General features: G+C 41.3%; 1 protein-coding gene across 1 annotated transcript in view; it reads right to left on the reverse strand.

The window, feature by feature from the left end:
• Positions 1-19,416, reverse strand: part of SEC63 (SEC63 homolog, protein translocation regulator) — a 130,222-nt gene that overhangs the window by 60,680 nt on the left and 50,126 nt on the right. The window contains exons 5-6 of the mRNA XM_067546560.1: positions 16,351-16,412; positions 163-221 (exon numbers count right to left, since the gene is read on the reverse strand). Of these exons, the coding sequence (XP_067402661.1) occupies positions 163-221; positions 16,351-16,412 (121 nt within the window). The remainder of the gene's footprint in view (positions 1-162; positions 222-16,350; positions 16,413-19,416) is intronic.

The following is a 19,416-nucleotide window of genomic DNA, read 5'->3' on the forward strand; positions in this document are numbered from 1 at the left end:
TGGAAAAAGGGAAGTCTAAATGAGTGATAGTCTTAAAGGTAGAACCATCTGTTAAGTCAATATGTACTCACATGCATAAAATTAAATATGGATTTAACATACTTGCAGGATTAGTGCCTGAGACTGTGTCATGGAATACTACATAAAGTTACGTTAACTCACCAAAATAGAATTTTTCTGATCCACAATCCAAGCTGGCAATGCAATACCAAAGCTTGTAGCTAGAGAGAACAAGAGAAAACAAATCTGTTATAAATAGGCAAGGGATTCTTTTAAAATCACGGACTTTTTCAGGGGGAAAAAAAAACTTGTACCCATGTCAATATTTAGCAACAAAATTCTAACAAATTCATCCAAGTAAAAAGAGGTTCTGGAAATAGGTCTACTCAGGGATGCAGAGAACTGATAAGTGCAATATATTCCCTTTCTGAACCTCTGAAAATTTAGCCAAAACTATTTTGGTTCAATAACAGTTTAATGCAGTTGTCCAGATTTGCAATGTTTCCCGTGATACAAACACATACAATACAGTAAATACCTTGATGGAAAAAAAATGGTTAGCTACCTTTCCATAATTGTTGTTCTTCAAGATGTGCTGCACATGTCCATTCCACTATCAGTGTGTGTGCGCCCAGTGCACAGCCGTCAGAGAACATTTTCCCTCAGCAGTACTCATTGAGGCCATTTGAATGCCCTCTGCCATCATGCATCAGTGTGCAGGTATGAGAGCACGGACTTTTCCCCAACCCCCTTCCTTCTTACTGGATAGACTCCGATAGAGTAGGGAAGGAGAGTGGACATGTACACCACTTTTTAAAGAACACTTACGGAAAGGTAGGCATTTGTTTCTTTTTCAAGTGGTTATACATCTATCCATCTGTAGGTGACTCACAAGCAGAACAACTTGGGGATGGGCTTGGGATCTACTTCAGCAGAGATTGGAGAACAACACGTTCAAAAGTGGCATCTCTCCTGAACTAATGGGCTACAGCATGAGAGGCAAAACATGTGTACTGTTGACCAAGCAACCACTTTGCAAATATCCAGAATAAGTGCTTGAGTCAGAAAAGCTGCTAATGCTGCATGCACTCTAGTTGAATGGGACAACACCCTTGCTAGTGGAGTCACATTAACAAATGAATGCACAAAGAAATCTAGGATGAAACCCTCTGAGTGGAAACTGGCTGGCTCTTCAATGCAGTTTTGTTACGGTCATGGATTTAGTGAAGACCTAAAGAACTTAGTACGGGCCAAGGAGAAAGTAAAGCTCCTCTCACATCTAACAAATGAAGTTTCTCCTCATTTCTATGAGAGTGAGGCTTTAAGAAAGCAAGTTTGTAAATAAACTGCCCGGTTAACGTGAAAATTAGAGACAACCTTTGGCAGGAACTTAAGGCAAGGGTGGGGGTAAACTTTATCCTTATGGAAAACTTTATAGGGAGACTGTCACCCAAACTCTCAACTCACTCACTCTCTTCACTGAGGTAATCAATTAAAAACGCCACCTCCATAGAGAGGAAGCAAAAAGCAAGTTACAAGAGATGCAAAAGGTGGTCCCCATTAATTTTGCCAACATCAAATTCAAATCCCATGAAGGAATAGGATCATATACTGTGGGTATAATCTGTCCAAGATCTTTAGAAACCTAATGGTGATGAGGCTGGGAAAAAGGGATCTATTGTCCGATAAGGGGTGTAAAAAGTAAATCTCATAAATGACTAATGGGAGCTTGTTCCAGAGGGACACCTTTCTGTTGGGACCAGATGGAAAAACACTTCCATTTATCCAGGTAAATACTCCGAGTTGAAGGCTTTCTACTACTCAGAAGTTCTTCCTGAACATCCTTAAAGCAAGCCCTTTCCAACCTTGTTAATCAGGAAGTATCCACATTGTCAAGTGGAGGGCTTGCAGGTTGGCGTTGAGCAGGTGCCTATGGCCCTAGGAATCACATCTGGGTCCAACATAAGAGACAGTGGAGGCCTGACTGACAAGGTTAGCAGGGTCAAGTGCCGGTGTTTCTGAGGTCATGCTGATGCTGAGGTGAGCATGGCCTTGCTTGATTTTGGCCAAAACTCCAGGCAGTAATGGAATCAGAGGGAAGGCATATAGGAGGGTGTTCTTCCAGGATAGCAGGAATGCATCCTTCAATGAGCCTGGGCGGAGATCTCCCCAGGGAACACAACTGATGGAATTTCCTTTTGGCCTTTGTTGCTAAAAGGTCCACGTGGGGAGTCCCCCATTGCTGGAAGATGGATCTGGCCATGTCTGGACTTAGCAACAACTCATGGTCATTGCAGAAGGACCTGCTCATCTCATCTGACAATGTATTCTGCACCCCTGGAAGGTAAGCAGCTCTGAGGTGAATTGAATTGGCAAAAGTCCCACAGGCAAATCACCTCTTGCCACAGCTGAGTCAAATGCACTCCTCCCTTCCTCTTTACATAAAACCACAGTCGCTGTCCTGTTAGATAAGATTAGCAGATTTTTTTCCCTTGATATGTAGAAGGCAGGCTGAACAGGTTAGACCAACAGCTTGCAATTCCCTGAGATTTATGAGTCTTTAGATCTTTATGCTTCGCAGTCCAGGGATGAGGCGTCTGTGAATAAAGTGAGCGCTGGTGCAGGGAATGAAGGGGACCCCCATACAGACTTTCTGAGGGTCCATCCACCAGTCCAGAGATAAAACTAACATTGATAATCAAACCCCTCTGTCTAAACGAGGACAACTCAGGGCATGTACTGATTTCGGGATTGATTTGTCCCAATTTGCTAGGAGCCCCAACGCTCCAAATGTGCACAGGATGATGGATACACTGGACAGCCTGTGAGCCTCAAACCAGTCTTTGACCAGCCAATCATCCACGTAAAGGAACATGTTGTACCCCGATTTTTGATGGTGTGTCACACTTACTGCCTCTACAGGTTCATCTGGTGATAAGGAAGATGATACAACAACAGTGCCTGCTCTGTGTCTTGAGATGGGGGAAACTGCCCAAGCGAATTCTAGTTGCTCGGTACTGATTCCGGTACTGAGCACCAGAGAACATTGCCTATGCTCTCAGTGTGCCTTAAGAACACTGACTGAGGTGGGTGAAGAGAAGTCCTAGCAAAAAGACTGACATCCCTGTGATCCATCCTTGTACAGGCTGTTGTGCCTTAAGAGGCAGCCACGAGTGGGATTGCTATGGGATCTGTGGTCCCCCAGTGCTTGACGGAGGCTATGCATCCCCCTAGACTGGAACACAGACAACAACACAGTTTGAGGAAATGATCCAGTGATATATATCCAGATAATCCTGGCAAATGACCCACACCCCCATGCTGCACAGTAAAACTAAAACCTTCCCAAGATCACTGTAAATCTGACCTGGGGAAATTTTCCTTCCCAACCCCATATAGGGGAGTCAACTAAACCCTGAACACATGAGCAAGAACCAGCCAGCCAAGCACACGAGAGACAGAATGCTTGGAGCCACCTCAGAGCCCTGGCCTATTCCAATGTCCCATCTCCAGCCGTGACCATCCTTGATGCTTCAAAGGAAGATAAAAAATGCTGAATATATTGAGGATCCCTTCCTGACTCCAGCAGGTAACTGGCTGAAATCCTTTTGGGAACATAAGAAACTGGAATTAAGACCTGCCCCCTACTATCACATGCAACTCCATCAGACAATTAGCTGGACAAATTTGAATGTCTCTCTTAAAACTAATTACTGTAAGTTGTTTACCTCCACAAGTCCTATTGGCAGGCTGTTCAAGAACCTCACCCATCTAATGGTTAGAAACCTTCTTCTAATTTCCAGACTTGGTGTTAAAAGAAAATTATAAGAGCCAAGTATTGGAGATCCCAAAGGTACAGCTTGTGAAAGTACATGTAGGCCTACAAAATATTAAAATATCCCGCTTACATCCCCATTGTGCACCGTTTGTAACACCCCTAGTAGGAGAATGGTTGCACTGGATGAACACCTGGGTAACACATGCACGTCCCAAGCGAGACATTGGAGGAGATATTTGGGAGATATAGGAGCATCAGCAGGAATGCTGAATGCAATTAATGAAGAAGTTTTGACAAACAAGTTAAGCATCCTAGGCAGAAGCCTTGGAGCCCTATCAGATCCCACAGTACACACACATTCAGCCTTGGAATATGGAGAAAAGTTACTTGGACATATATTGGTACCCTGGGAAATGAACAATGAAAAAAAACACACCTGAGCCTATTAAACCTCACAAAAATTATGATAAATGCTACCTTCAAAGCTTTAGGTTGCATACAAGCACAGCTTTGGGCTCAAGGAATAGGCCAAGGTATCATCCGACAAGGACTTAGCGGAGTCTTGCCTGATGAAATAAAGAAATTGATTTGGGATGGTGCCACCACCCAAGAAAGGACCTTAAGTCATTGGTGGAAAATGTTAAATTTCACAGTAGATGCACAGGCTCAAGTGATGACAGCATATGTAATGACAATATCTGCTGCTTGCATCATAGACATACACAGAGTAGTACCCCTACGCCTCAGTGTAAAAACTGGAGTGTTATGGCCTATTGAATACCTGACAGGAAATGAAACTCAACTGGTTAATTTACAAAGCTGCACATGTGAAGCCATGTTGGGATCAGAATTGGGATATATTTGTGAAGAACCACTGACAATTTACATACCCTTGTAAAAAAGATGAATTGGATGTATGGAATTGTCAATATGCTTTGTTATCCAATAATAGCATTAATTCTACCATTGTGTACGTTGGACAAGGTTGTGTTTGTGTACACATGCAATGTATCCAAGTTGTGATTAATGGCATTTATAAAAAAAGATGTTAATCCTGCCCAAAACAAATGTTATTACAATGTTGCTGTATTGGAATTGTGTAATGTAGTTTATGAAGCATCAAATAATATATTTCAATTAATAATAGATATTAATGTTGTAAAGTATGTTCAACGTGATATTGGGAGTCAACACTGATTTGGTACAATGCATGCTAACACATTCAGACATGATAACCCTGCTTACACACATTCAGGAACAATTGAAGACTGTAAATTTGATAGTCAAACATGATGGGACTAAAGTAATCGAAATCCTAGATGCTGCAAAAGCTGCCACAAAGCATAGTTGGTGGGAAACCCTACTGGGATGGTCCCCCACTGCTTCTGGGATTTTAAATCTAGCGTTGCATCCCATTGTGCTCATGTGTGTGTTGCAGATAGTTTCTATAATGGCTGCAGTGGGACTCTTTTGGTGGACTAGAAGATCCCTAACGCAACTCAAAGGACTAAAAGACCACCGTATACGAGTGAGGCAGCGCTCTGCGATATACGCTGCCGACAAGAAGACGCTAATTGTTCGGACCCCAGGTGGGGTGCCCAGAACCGTAGTCGGAGGTGTGTATCAAGAAGTCGTCATGGTGGCCTATTAAGTTATGACAGCCACCACGGAGGGGAATGTTGGAGGCTCAGTACAATTTGAGTTGCTTGACCACTGTCCTACACGCCTAGCAAAGCTTCAGTTGCTTACTTGGGTATTCTGACCTCTGTAGCATGACATCTTCCAGTTCGCGGAGATGAATAAGACTACTCTGTAACCTTCTAAATGTCTGAGTTTCTGCATACCACGGCACGTAATAAGACAAAATACAGATACTGTATGCTTGCAGCTGCACACAGGTAACTGTGATGAGAACAACAAATTACTCTTGAATGTCAGGGGGTACACTGTTTCATTGTCAAGGGGCATACTTTTACTCTGCCCCTCCTATCACCAGATGTTGTTTTGATGACCCCAACTATCATGGTGAGAATGGAATGTAGTTAAGGGTGATAACCCAATGTAGGTAATTAGCATATATGATAATGAGAGAGAGATAATTAGGTGAAGGTTGTTTATAGAAGGGTATAAGAAGTCACCACTTAGACAAAGGGGCATGCTCCATCAACACCTGACTCCGCAGGAGGTGCTGCCGGTCAGACCAGAGGCCACTGACTCCCTGGCGGGGCCCCTGAAAAAAGCCGTTCCTATATATAGCTTTCTGAGTGACTGCTTAGCTCTCCAGGCTTAGTACGATATATTGTAGTTAATTTTAGGCTTTGTATTTAACTAATATGTTTATAGAAAACTGTGCACATTAAACCTTATTGATCTGCAAGTCGGGCATACCGTGTCTCACTGGTATCCACACGGATCACGAAGTGTCCGCTATCAACACTAGTAGTTCTTCTCTGCACCTGTTCCAGTTTAAATTTATCTTTCTTCAACATGGTTGACTAGAATTATACACAATATTCCAAATAAGGTCTTCACCAGTCCCTTGTACTATGGCATTAATACTTCTCTATTTCTACTGGAAATGCCTCACTTGATACATCCCTAGGATTTCATTTGCCTTTTCCACAGCAACATCACATTGGTGGCTCAGTCATTCCATGGTCGACCCACACACCAAGATCTCTCTCATCTTCTGTTGCTTCCAACTAATGAACCACCAGCTCGCAGGAAAAAATTATTATTAGACTCTAAGTGCATGACTTTGCACTTTGTGCTACTGAATTTCATCCCATTTCTGTAACTCCAGTCATTAAGGTCATAAAGATCTTCTGTATAATATTCCGATCCTCTTCTGTATTGATGATGCCTCTCAACTTTGTATCAGCAAATGTTATTAGCACACTTCTACTTTTTGTGCCAAACTCATTAATACAAATATTAAAGAAGATTGGTCCCAGTACAGAACCCTGAGGGACTCCACTAGTAATGTCCTTCCAGTCCATTAACTCACCTTTCAGCACAATCCATTGCCTTATCAACTTTAGCCAATTTCTTATCCTTTTGACAATTCTTGTATTGATCCCCATCTTCCCTAATTTAACTAATTCCTATATGGTTACATGTCAAATGCTTTACTGAAGTCCAAGTACATTAAATCTACTGCACTTCCTCTTATCTAAAAAAGATCAGTTATTTTCTCAAAGAAGGAAATCAGGTTAGATTCATGTTCAATCTTCAGTAAACCCAAGTTCCATTACGTTCCCTTTACCATTTATCTCAGTGAATTTAATTATTCTTTCCTTCACAATTTGTTCTAAAGCCTTGCATTCTTCTGAGGTCAGACTAACAGGCCTGTAAACTGTCTGGATCACTTTTTTCCTCCCTGTTCTTAAAAATAGGTAACACATTAGCTATTCTCCACTCATATGATAGTAATTCACAATAGATATATTCATTACAAATCCTTGTCACCAGATTAGCAATTTCATGTGCCAGTTCTTTGAGTATTCTGAAATGGCAATTATCAGTCCCCCTTACTTGATCACATCAAGCTCTATATTTTTCTTCTACCTCTGATGTAGTAATTTCAATTTCTAGACACTCACTTCCATCAGTCATACTGTCTTTCTACACATATTCCATATAATCATCCTTATTAAAAGCCGAGGCAAAATTATTCATTTAGTTCTTGGGCCATACCTAGATTATCTTTAATCTCCTTCCCGTCAACCCTGCATAGTGGCCCAACCTCATTCTTCCTTATTCTCTTTTTATTTATGTAACTAAAATAAACCCTCTTTTCATTTCATAGGCAACAGCTAATTCAGCTTGACTTTTAGCAATCTGCATTTTCTTTGTTGATCAACCTCTTATTCCATTCCCTACAGGCTCTCTGCTTACTCCTAATAGCCTTTTTAGGTGGTTATTCATCCAGCTGTGATTACAAATTATTTCCCCCCTTACTTCAGATGCATATTTCAGACAGGTTTATAGTCAATTTTAAGAAATTCCAAGCCTCCTCCACATTTGAGTTCTTAAAATCTTCAATCTAGTTGATTTCTTTAACTAATTCCATTAATTTCTGAAAGTCTGCTCTTTTGAAGTAAAAAATAGTTCATCAGCTAACTGGTTTTGATTATCCTTCCATTTAATTTAAACAATCAATTTGTGATCAGTCAATCCAAGGTTATTTCCTACAACCAGCTTTTCTAGGATGTCCTCACTATTTACCAAAACCAAGTCTAAAATTCATCACTTCCTTTTGGTTCAGTGACAATTTGATGAAGAAAATGGTCATCTATCACATCCACGGTCCAACCAGTACTAATAGCATTTATTCTCTTATCTATGCCTGGGAAATTATAGTCTCCCATTATGACAATTCCCAAAAATATTTTTCTCTAATAATATTAGAGATCTCAGTCTACATCCAAGTCTGATCCTGGGCATCTATAGCAGACCCCTAACATTATCCTAATAGAGCCTCTTTTACAACTCTTCCTGTTGAATACTTTTGGTGTTGGTAGTGAACAATGGTTTGATATGCTGGCTTTGATAGTTTGGGATGAAGTTTCTATACATTCAGCTACTTTTTTGCCAATGGTATGAATGGCTATAATTGAGAATGTGTAGCACTTGGCTGCCTTACAATGAAATGTTTTGCTTTTTGCTTTTCTGGGACTAAAAGCTTTGGAGTTTGCCAGTTAGCCTATGTAGGCTGTGAGGGGTCTCCTCTCCTTTGGAATCCTCATACCCTTGGTCAAGCCCTCCCATGGTGCAGTCAGACTTTGGACAGGTTCAAGGGCCAAGCATGAATGCGCAACTCCAAGCCTTATGCACTGGCAGAGCAAGTACTTGCTGTTTGTGACTGCCAGGCATCTCTCACCCTCTGAGGAACTGGAAAAGATGCCTATAGCACAACTCTTGGATTTTGCTCAATGCTTACAGGACTTCTTTGCTGCCACCGTGGGGGGCAAAGGGGTCTGATGAACAGGTGCTGTACTGGAAAAACAAGACAGGTTACTGTCTGTCTGTTTTGGTGATTCTTTGGCTCAGGAGAGGAGCTAGAAGCTGAAATTAATTTGCTATTGCAGAAAAAGGAATAAAAATGTTTTATAACAAAGTGGTCAGTAGAAACTGAACCACCAATTTGTTCAGCCATCAGAGGCAGTAATTCTGCTGGGCTGAGTTATAGTCTCCAGCAACAACATTAAATTCCACAAGTGGGAAACAATACCCTTTGCCATGAATGAGAGAAGCTGTGCAGCAGGAAAAAAATCCAATAAGGTTTGTTAGTTCTCACCTGTAACTTCGCATTTAAACAAAATAAGAAATTTTCATTTAATGTTTCCAAACCAGCTTCAACTCACCTCATGCAGACATGCATTATAATGTTGGTTCTCAAACTGTAGTGCATCGACCACAAGTGGTCTGTGGTGATCTGGCTGGTCACGTGGTGCTAGCTTTTTTTTTTTTTTTTTTTTTAAATAAAAAAAACACTGACAAACATCATTAGATCCTCATCAAACCTGCACCATCAGATACATGGGGCAGAAGTCAAACAGTGCCAGTCACCACTCTCCTGCACTTGTTTTTCCAGGTCTTATTCAGATTTAATAATCCCACTTCTGTCATTATTGTTATATGGAATGTGCCTCTAAATTGGCCTCTCCATCTCTTGCCCTTGGGTTGCCAATAAAATGTTTGTTTGGGTAGCTTATTATCAGGCATTCTTAAAGTATATCCCAAATATGTCCATTTCTTCTTTTTTACTACCTGTATTGTTATAGGTAGTTGTGCCCATTCTAGGAATTCTTCATTACTTATTCTATCAGTTCACTTTATTTTGAATACGCTACATAGACACATGCATTGAAAGCTGTTCAATTTGTCCTGGGTAGACTTATTTTTACCTAGGACTCAGATCCATACATGAGGATGCTTAGGATGTTGCTTCTATTGATCTTAACTTTGGTGGTTTTGCTAATCACATTGGACTTCCATACTGTACTGAGATTTTGAAATTCAGCACTTGCTTTACCTATTCTGGACTTTACATCAACTACACACTATGTTGAATCACACTACTTAGATAAAAAAAATTATTAACAGATTCTGAAGGCTTCATCTTTCAAGCAGAAAAAATCAGCAGCAGGTAAATTAATTTTTATAACTTCCATCTTCGATTTACTGATAAGACCTATTTGCACGGCAGAATTTGTGAGACCATCTGTCTTTCACTGAATATCTTCAACTGATTTATTTATAAGCCAGATGTCTTCTGCAAACTCTAAGTCAGGGCTCGACAAACCCCAGGTGCCAGGTCACCATGGCACCTAGGAATTTAATTCTGGCGCCTAGTATTTCTCCCAGGGAAGGATTGGGTCTCAGGGGGAGGGGCCACTGTGTTCCAGCCAGGGCGCCACTGCGTCCATGTGGCGGGACCGGGAGGGGGGAGTGCTCCAGCCAGGCCACCCTGCCGCTGGGCCCACGTGGTAGGAGGGGGTGGAAGGGGAAGAGGCTGCCACAGCCGGCTCACCAGCCCTTGAATGAACACTGGAGAATTATCCTTGAAACTAGAGGGGCAAACAATTATGAAAATGCGAAGTTTCAAGTATCTGAGTTTCAGAAACCAGGAAAATGGGGAAATGGAAAATGAAATTAGAGATAGAATAATAAACTGCCCGATGGCCAAGTTCACCCACGCTTTCTCCTCCCTGACACAAAACAATACAAATATGAACTGAGAATTTCAGGTAGAGGTTATCAAGCAACAATTTAGCGATAACGCATTCCAATTACTGCTCACCTCTGGCAGAGCATCTGAATGCCGATTGTTTAGCGATCATTTGCGATCATGCATATTGCAGTGTGTGATTGGTGGGCATTTTGTTGGCACATGGCACAAAGCAAGGAGCACAGTGATTGGCTTGTGCATTCATCCGTATTAAACGCATAATAGACACAAGACAAATGACGCTTTATAGTCTCGTGGTATGTACAGGTATATACACGTGTGTCTCGCCCATAACTTGTTTAAACTATTAGTCTGTGTTTTGCGATAATTTTTATTAATGGATACCGTAAAAAGGAAACGTGCAGCAACAGCTGGTAGGCAAGAAAACGCAAAGCAATTGCGACTGACGAATTTCTTTCCTGTTCCATTAAAAAGAAACGATAAACAATCTTCATTGGAAAGTGAAGTTGAACGGTTTAATGTGAACGAAGCATCAGCAAGTAAAAGTGAATTGGAACCAACAAAGGTGTTGGCAGAAGTCTGGCCTTCAACAAGCCAGCTTCAAAACAGCTAGATGGAGGAAATTCAAGGAAGAGTGGTGCAAGCAACTTACATGGCTTACATTTGATCAAACTACAGGTATAGCAAGTTGTGAGGTATGTGCTTCCTTCCCCAGTATTGCAGATTGAAATTCTAAGACAGTGAAAGGTTTTGTAGGACCTTTTAAATTGGAGACATTTCAAAAACATGATAAATCATACCAACACCAGAAATGTGTAAAAGCACATAATGCACTGCTGGTTCTAGAAGCTACCCGCTTGGCTATATGCATTTAAAAAATGGATAAACACATGTTTGACCATATGAAAGCACTTTTTAATGTGGCTTACTATATTGCAAAGAACAACAAGCCATTTTCCAACTTCAAAGGGTTATTAGAGTTGACTGGTAAATTGGGGCTTGACCTCAGTGATAAAGTATAACAATAACAAAAGATGCAAGGAATTTGTCTCACACATTGCAAAAGTAATAAGAAATGGACTGATCTGTGAACTACAGGAGGCTGAATATGTGAGTTTGATGCTAGATGGATTTACTGACAAAGCAGGTGTTGAAGAGTTGATTTTATATGTAAGGCATATAAAGAACAATGGAGCGAGAGAAGTGTTTCTGTCAATCCTACCTCTTGATAGTGCAACTGCAGATGGCTACTTAGATGCCATTAAAAAAAATTTGGAAAAGCATGATCTCTTGAACTGGCTATCTTCCAGTCAGCTGGTTGGCATCAGTACTCATTGGGCAGCCACCATAATTGGAGCAAAGAATGGACTAATACATCAAATGAGGCAGAATCTGAGTCATGTAATTGGTGTTCACTGTATTGCACACAGATTAAATGTAAGCGTGTTAAATTCAGTAAAAAATGGAAAGTATATTGATGATCTTGACTCAGTTCTCAAGAAGCTCTACAGATTTTATCAGTATTCTCCAAAGAGAATGCAACAACTGCAGCAAATAGCTGAAAGTCTTCAGATCAAAACACAGAAATTTCAATACTTACGCAAAGTTGGTGCTCTCTGCACTTGTGAAAGATTGGAAATGTGTCACAGTACACCTGGAAAGCACCGTGACAGGAAAAAATAGTGTGTCTGCAATTGCTAAGTTTGCTGAGAAAACTCACTGATTTCAAATTTGTTCACATGCTTCATTTTCTCTTAGACTACCTTGGAACAATTAAGAACCTCTCCCTTTTGTTTCAAAGGGAAGAACTTTTTCTCAGCACAGTTGAATTGCTCATGAAGAACATAATGACATCACTTGAATAACTTCTTAAACATGGTCCAGGACAACATGAAGATAGAGGTCTTTAGTGACAAATCTATGAAAGGAATGTATCAATATGTACAACTATATGGGCTGAATACTACTACAAGGTCTTCTGTCCAATCTGAGAAAGAAAACTTGATCCAACATGCAGTCAAGTACTTGGAAGAGCGATTTGTGAATCAGCGAAACATCAAAAGGTCCACCACAGTTTTCGATACTTTTGCCTGGCCAACAGAAAGCACTCTGGAAGATTATGGTGTCAGTGAGATAACATTGGCTGAGCATTTCCAGAAACAACTTTCACCACCAAACACGTATGATAAATGTATACAAGCTCTCCATAATGAGTGGTATGAATTCAAAGTCCTTGGTAAGGGGAAAAAACTGAGTGATCTTCTGGATTTAGCACTGGCTAATAATGAAAGGTTTCCAGTTTTAGGAAAAGTGTATGTTCTGCCTGTCTCGATTGTGTGTTGTGAAAGAGGGTTCAGCTTAATGAATCTTGTGAAAAATAAATTCAGATCATCAATGAAAGAAGAAAGTTTAAGTGACTTATTGATGATTAACATGAATGGCTCATCAGTGAAGAAATTTGATCCTGCAAAGGCTGTGGACCAGTGGTACTTCAGTTCCAAATCTACAAGGCATGTACGTGGCCACAAGATGCCAAATGAGAAATAGTGGAAGTGCAAAGCTCATTTGTCATTTCATATCAGAATATGTTATTTTGTATGACATAAATGTGCATGAAGTTCTTGTCTAAGCCTGTTAATATGTACAATATTTATTTATACCATTCAATGGTGGAACGTGAAATTTTGTTGGTAGTCATTAAAATATAAAACCCTGAAAGCTGAAAAATTTGTCTGGCTCCTTAATTTTTGGGCTGGTTCCTAGATACAAAACAAATTTGTCAAGCCCTGCTCTAAGTCTCCAAATTCACCATCTACCCACACAATGCCCATTTCCATACTGTCACAAAGTCAGTAGCAACTTGTAATAGGATGGCAGGCCCACTAAAAGAAACTGAGCTCAGCTCTCCTATTCCAGTTCAGGTCTCCCTGTTTGGTCCAATTAAGAGGGTGGGCAGCATCTGGGAAGCTATAAGAGGCCTGAGAGTGAGTTAGAAGGGTCAGAGCAGATTGATTTGGTCAAGGAAGAGCAGTTCTGGAAAGAGGGCTAGAAGCATGAGAGCAGCAAAGCATTTGCTGGCTGACAGAACCAAGGCTAGAGGACTGAACACAGGAAGGAGCAGCAGAGTGAGATGCCTGACACCGCTAAGCTGACAAGCCGGATCCTAGGGCTAGAGGACTGAAGGGAGAGAGCAGCCGAGGGGCTTACCCACTGGCATCTCCTTGTCAGGGAGATGGGTCCCAGAGGAACTGGTAGAGGTGCCCAGTGGAGAGGCTGTGAGTTCCTAGTGGGAAGAGCAGGGTTGCTCCTGAGCAGAAAGCATTGAGTTAGCTCTCCTGGTGGAAGGACAAAGGACAACTGAAAGAGTCCAAGCCTGGCAGAAGATACTGGGATGGTGAAATACAGCTTGGTTTTTAAAGATTGTGTGCATGGAATTGATGTTGTGGGACTTTTGATTTGTTAACCAAAACACACTGCGCAAATCTGTGATGGATTTGAGGATAAGTTATATTGTATTTACTGTGAACTCAAGTGGGAAACTGAGGTGAGAGGCCAATCACAGGGCTATCATCCTAAATAGACTTGAGGCACAGATACAAGGAGAGGCTTGATGCAGTCATTCTCTAGTGAGAGGAGTCTTTGAGAGCTGCTGCAGCCAATCACCTAGGAAGCAGCAATGAGGAGAGAGAATCCACCAGTCTCTCTATTGAATTGTGGTCCCCATTGTAAAATAGAGTGTTCGCACCTAAATTTTGTTGCATGATCATTAGGGCACCATGTAGCTACTTTGCTGAGGAGAGACTTCAGTCTTTGGTGATCTACTAGTCATTTTGGAGGAGGCTTGATGCAGTCTTCTCTAGTGAGAGGAGTCTTTGAGACCTGACTGCTGCAGAAGCAGCAATGAACGAACCAGTGTTAAACTAGACCTGATCTGGGCTTCCCTGGTAGTCACATTCCAGACTATAGAAAGTACTTGGAAATGTGAAAAGTGTGGCATTTTAGGTTTTGGAAGCACGCTATATATGATGGAATGTCATTGTTGGAGCCTGGTGTGATGGGATATACAAACCCAACACTGGACCTGAAGGAGTTAAAAGGTAATACTGGGCCCATATAGCCCTGCCCCTCCAGACCTGCCAAGCATGCTCCAGACTGGAGGAATGAGTTAAAAGGTTCTCAGAAGCTCAGGCACAGGGTGGTGGACAGGCTGCAAGAAAGAGGAATCGCCCTCCAGGAATCCAGACAGAAGACTGAGCATGGGAGGGGACCACAAACCAGGCAAATCCCTCAAGCTAGGGCCATCTCTAACAACCACCCCCTCTGAGAACCTGCAGATAAAGCAGAGCTCTGCTCCTCTGGACTCTGGTTGTAAAGTGATCTACTTAGGACAAACTGAAAGGACCTGTAGGCAGGAAGTAACCCAGGGAAGCAATTTAGACTCATTGCAGCAAGCAACCTGCTGATGCTGCTTCCCACAGGTCCCTGGGCTGGGATCCCGTGGAGAGGGAGGACCCAGTCCTCCTACCACACCCCCTTAAGAGCTTAGACCCAGATGTGGGTGGAAAGCCAAAGATCTCCAGCTTAAGTCCAGGAACGGAAACCTCTTCTGCCCTAACAGAGAAGCAAGGAGCCAGAAGTCGGCTGCACTAGCCACAAGGCCACCTCAAGTCCCCTGAGCTCCTTATCAGAAGAGAGTTGCAATACTTCCACCTTTTGTGGGATAAGGTAAAATTTGGGGGTTCTTTTATTGTTTTGCTGACCTTGTTCATCTATCCCCATTGTAACATATCCTGTACTTGCAAGGAAGACAGTTGTTAGTATGGGAAATCTTAACAGAAAGTTTTCTGACATTTTCCTATTTCTAGTGAGCTTTAAATTTGTATTAAAAGGTTTTTGTTCTGGAAGTCATCTTAGTACTCTTAATGCTACAATACAAAGTGTGACCAGTTCTAATGTTACTTTGAGCACCTTATTTGGGCCTGACTGTCACCTCTACTCATGTTATGGGAGTAAGTGTAGGATTCAAAAATTAATGGAGGACAGATGCATGAATGGCTATTAGCCAGATGGGCAAGGATTGGTGTTTGCCAGAAGCTGGGAATGGGTGATGGGATGGGTCACTTGATGATTACCTGTTCTGTTCATTCCCTCTGAAGCACCTGACAGTGGCCACTGTCAGAAGACAGGATACTGGGCTAAATGGACCAGTATGGCCATTCTTATGTACTTAAGATACTGATTGAATAGTTCCAATAAATAGTACCTTGAATAGTGTGGCAGAATCTGACCTTTAAGTACTAAGGGTCATAATCTACTGTCAGTCAGAACACGTGGCTCCCACTGACATCAATGGGAGTTCGATAACTAACTTTGGAATGAACATTGTCTAACTTACTAGAATACCTGCTTTCATACATTTAAAGCTTACAGAAAACTGTTTACTTCATTATAACCTCTAATTTCTCTTTAGCGTATCTTCATGTTATAAAGAAACTTAGACACTAAAAATGTTTTTTAAATGTTTGTAAGACAACTAAACATTACTTTTTTTTGCTTGCACCTGATGCCCTTTATGCTGTCAATTACTGCTAATTCTCTCCAGATACTTACTGATATTGGAAGGCAGTTACACCTCTTGCAGAGGTCTCTAAAGCCAAGTTCTAACAATTTTAAATTAGCAAAGCCTCCCTTGGGTCCCCATCTAGCCTAGAACCCTTATTTCTAAAATTTTACATTCTGAGAACTGACAAGTTCCTTCAGCCAAGTTAAAACATTTACTTTACATCCACTGAGAAATGAGTCTGACAAACAGACTGATATACTACACAGGTTGTGGCACAGCAGCTGCAGTAAAAATTATATCACTTATCATTGTTACCTTGTGGTCCATCTGGGTTGCCAAATTCTTCCCAATTTTTTCGAGATTCTTCATCAGTTAAACTAATTTTAAAGAAAAGTTGGCAAGTTAGTAGAAAGTACAGTAAATGTCTCTACATCAACAGTTACTTTTTAAAAAGTGGTATCAAGCCCCATGAAATATATTTCAGAACTGGTTTGGTTTGATGGCCTAAAAAGTAGAATGCGTGACAAAGGAGGAGACAGGAATCTGAATTCTCAGCTTAATCTTCAGCTCCTGACACCTGGAAAGGCAGAGAATTCTGCAGTAGTGTCTTCAGCGACTTAGGAGAGAGGGGGGAAGTATAAGCTTTTACAGCTATACAACAATATATGCTGGCCAAAATAAAGGTAGGTTCAACCCTCAAAGCCAGAAAAGATTCAAAACAATGCAAAGTAGGATTGGTGATATTACATGTACATTAAAACAAGTCTTTGGAAGAAACGATCTCAGTTAAATTAAAGCAGAATGTAACACTTTATACCAACAGCACACAGTTTCCATTTGCTGCCTATGAGTTTCCAGGCACAGCTTAAGTGTTGGTTTGACCTATGAAATTAGATAAGAGACCTGGATACCTAAGAGGCAGAATCCAGGAGATACTACCTCACCTGTGAACACAGGCACTCAAAGCACAAGTTTGGTACAAAAACCTTAAGTACCAAGACACTGAAGGCGCTCTCTGATGGTGGAGAAACACATTCATTATACCTTTAAGGAATCTTAAGGCTGTGGGCTGAGAAAAGATGTTTGTCCTTGGTGAGGTTGCCAAATGAACCTTAGAAGAGGCTAAGGCAGAACCCCTGAGAGGTAAGGGGTAACAGATATTCTATAACAGTGATACTCAGACTGCAGCTCATGAGTCACAAGTGACTCAATGTGTCTCCTGAGGCTCTTTGCATTAGATATTAAAACAGTGTTATTCAATGATTAACCAATCTAAGTTACTAACCAATCAGGATGCTTTTACCATGTTATAAACCAATTAAGTTACCAATTTGAACTAAGTTAATTTATGTATATAATCTCACAGCAATTATATATGTCTGTACACACACACACACACACACACACACACACACACACACACACACACACACACACACACACACACACACACACAAAATAAATATTTCCCATCATATTGTTTAAATATGAATAATATAGTATATGAAACAATGAATTCACTCTACTGTGGCTCTTTTGGGTAATGCTGATCACCAGTTTGGCTCCTAAACCACTTAGATCTGAGTATCACTGCTCTAGAACTACAGGACTTCCACTTGAGACAGTTAGTCTTTACTATTGGTCCAAATGGTGAATCATTTCCATTTCCAAGTACAGCTAATCCAGAAAAGGGTTCTTTTCTGTAACAGAAGTTGGATTAAAAAGGTTTCATTTTCCACATAAAATTTCAATTTTTTTTTTTACTGAAAATTCAAGTATCTCAGCCGAAAATGTGAGTTGTAGTGTGTTCTTCATGTTCCCCATCCTCTTCTATTGGTTGGTACCCCACCTGGACTACACTTCCCACAGTGCACCATGGCCAGGGACTCCCTGGTGCACAGCTTCCTCTCACTAAGAGAGGAGACTGATGAACCATGGGAGATGTAGTCCAGATGGAGATCGCAGCCCCTAGAGGAGAACAGAAACATGAGGAGCAAACTACAACTCCCAGTTTTGGCTGAAATGCATTTTCAACTGAAATATTTTGATAAAAATATCAAAATTCTCAACTGAAAAACAACACTTCAGGAAAAAATTTGTTCAATCAAGAACAGTTTCAATGGAAATTTTTTGACCAGCCCTATTCGTAACACTTCAAGGTAGAGCTCTTTCTAAAATGTAAAAGAATGTCCTGAATTCTCTATGAAGAGAAGCATTTCATGCTAATTAGTAAACTATTTTCCTCCATGCTGCTGGAGGAGTCTGAGTTTGGATTTAGGCTCTTCCCTTTCTGCTGAGATAGATGATCTAGAGACAGAGGTAGCAGTAATGACAGTTCCCTGGCCACCTACAGAAGACGTACCAGTGCTGGCAAGACCACACTGATGCTATTAAGTTGTTGGCTTTGTCCAACTTCATTTTCCTTATGACCCTAGGTATCAAGGTAATGGGAGAGGAGGCATTCGAGGGGTTTGCTCCAGTCCAGCAGGAATTTATCATGAGACCTCGTCTGAGAGCCTTTGGACAATTCAGGTTACACTTCAGTGTTTGTCTGGATGCAAAGAGGTCAATTAATAGGTGGCCCCATCTATGAAACAATGGTGAGGCTATTGCTTGTTTCAGGGACTTGTGTTGCCCCCGATAACTTCTATTTAGCCAGTCTGCTTCTGTTTTTCTCCCTCACTAGATTTAAAGCAAATGGATGTATTTGATGCTCAGTGCTTGATGCTCAGGGCCAGAGTTTTCTTATTTCAGTTGATAGGAACTTGGAGTGAATTCCTTCCTGTTTGCTGAGGTAGTACGTGGCTGGGGTGTTGTCAGTGACAAATTATACTACACGATGCTGAAGAGATGGATGAAAGGCCTTCAGGGACATTGCACTGCCCTTCAGTACACTGATATTGAATATAGGTTCCACCAACTATGTATTCTGACAGTGCACACCCCAGCCCAGATTCAAGGCATCTGTGGCGTGCGTAATAGGAGAGGGAGAAGCACAGAATAGCCCTTTGAAGACAGTCTCTGTTCTACCGTCACCAAAGCTGATGAAGCATTCAGAGATGGTTAGATTCCTCTGACGACAGTACACTGTGAGTGCATTGTAGGGGACTTATGTACTAATGAGCAACAAAGTTCAAGGATGCTGTCAGGTCTAGGAGTCTTAAGAACTGTGTGGTTTATAATGGGTATTTGAGGACTATCAAGGAGTCTTATTTTTAGGAATCTCTTTTGGAAGAAAGGCCCTGACTTGTGGACTCTAGAATTGCACCGATGAAGGTAAAACTCTGTGCAGACTGGAAAGAGGATTTCTCTCAGCTGATTAGCAGAGACTACAAGGAGGTTGAACATGTAAGGTACTGCAGAAGAGAGATCCTACTGACA

Source organism: Emydura macquarii, unplaced genomic scaffold (genome assembly GCF_026122565.2).
Source record: "Emydura macquarii macquarii isolate MOO-44397 ecotype Brisbane River unplaced genomic scaffold, CSIRO-AGI_Emac_v2 contig_1146, whole genome shotgun sequence".
Taxonomy (NCBI): Eukaryota; Metazoa; Chordata; order Testudines; family Chelidae; genus Emydura; species Emydura macquarii.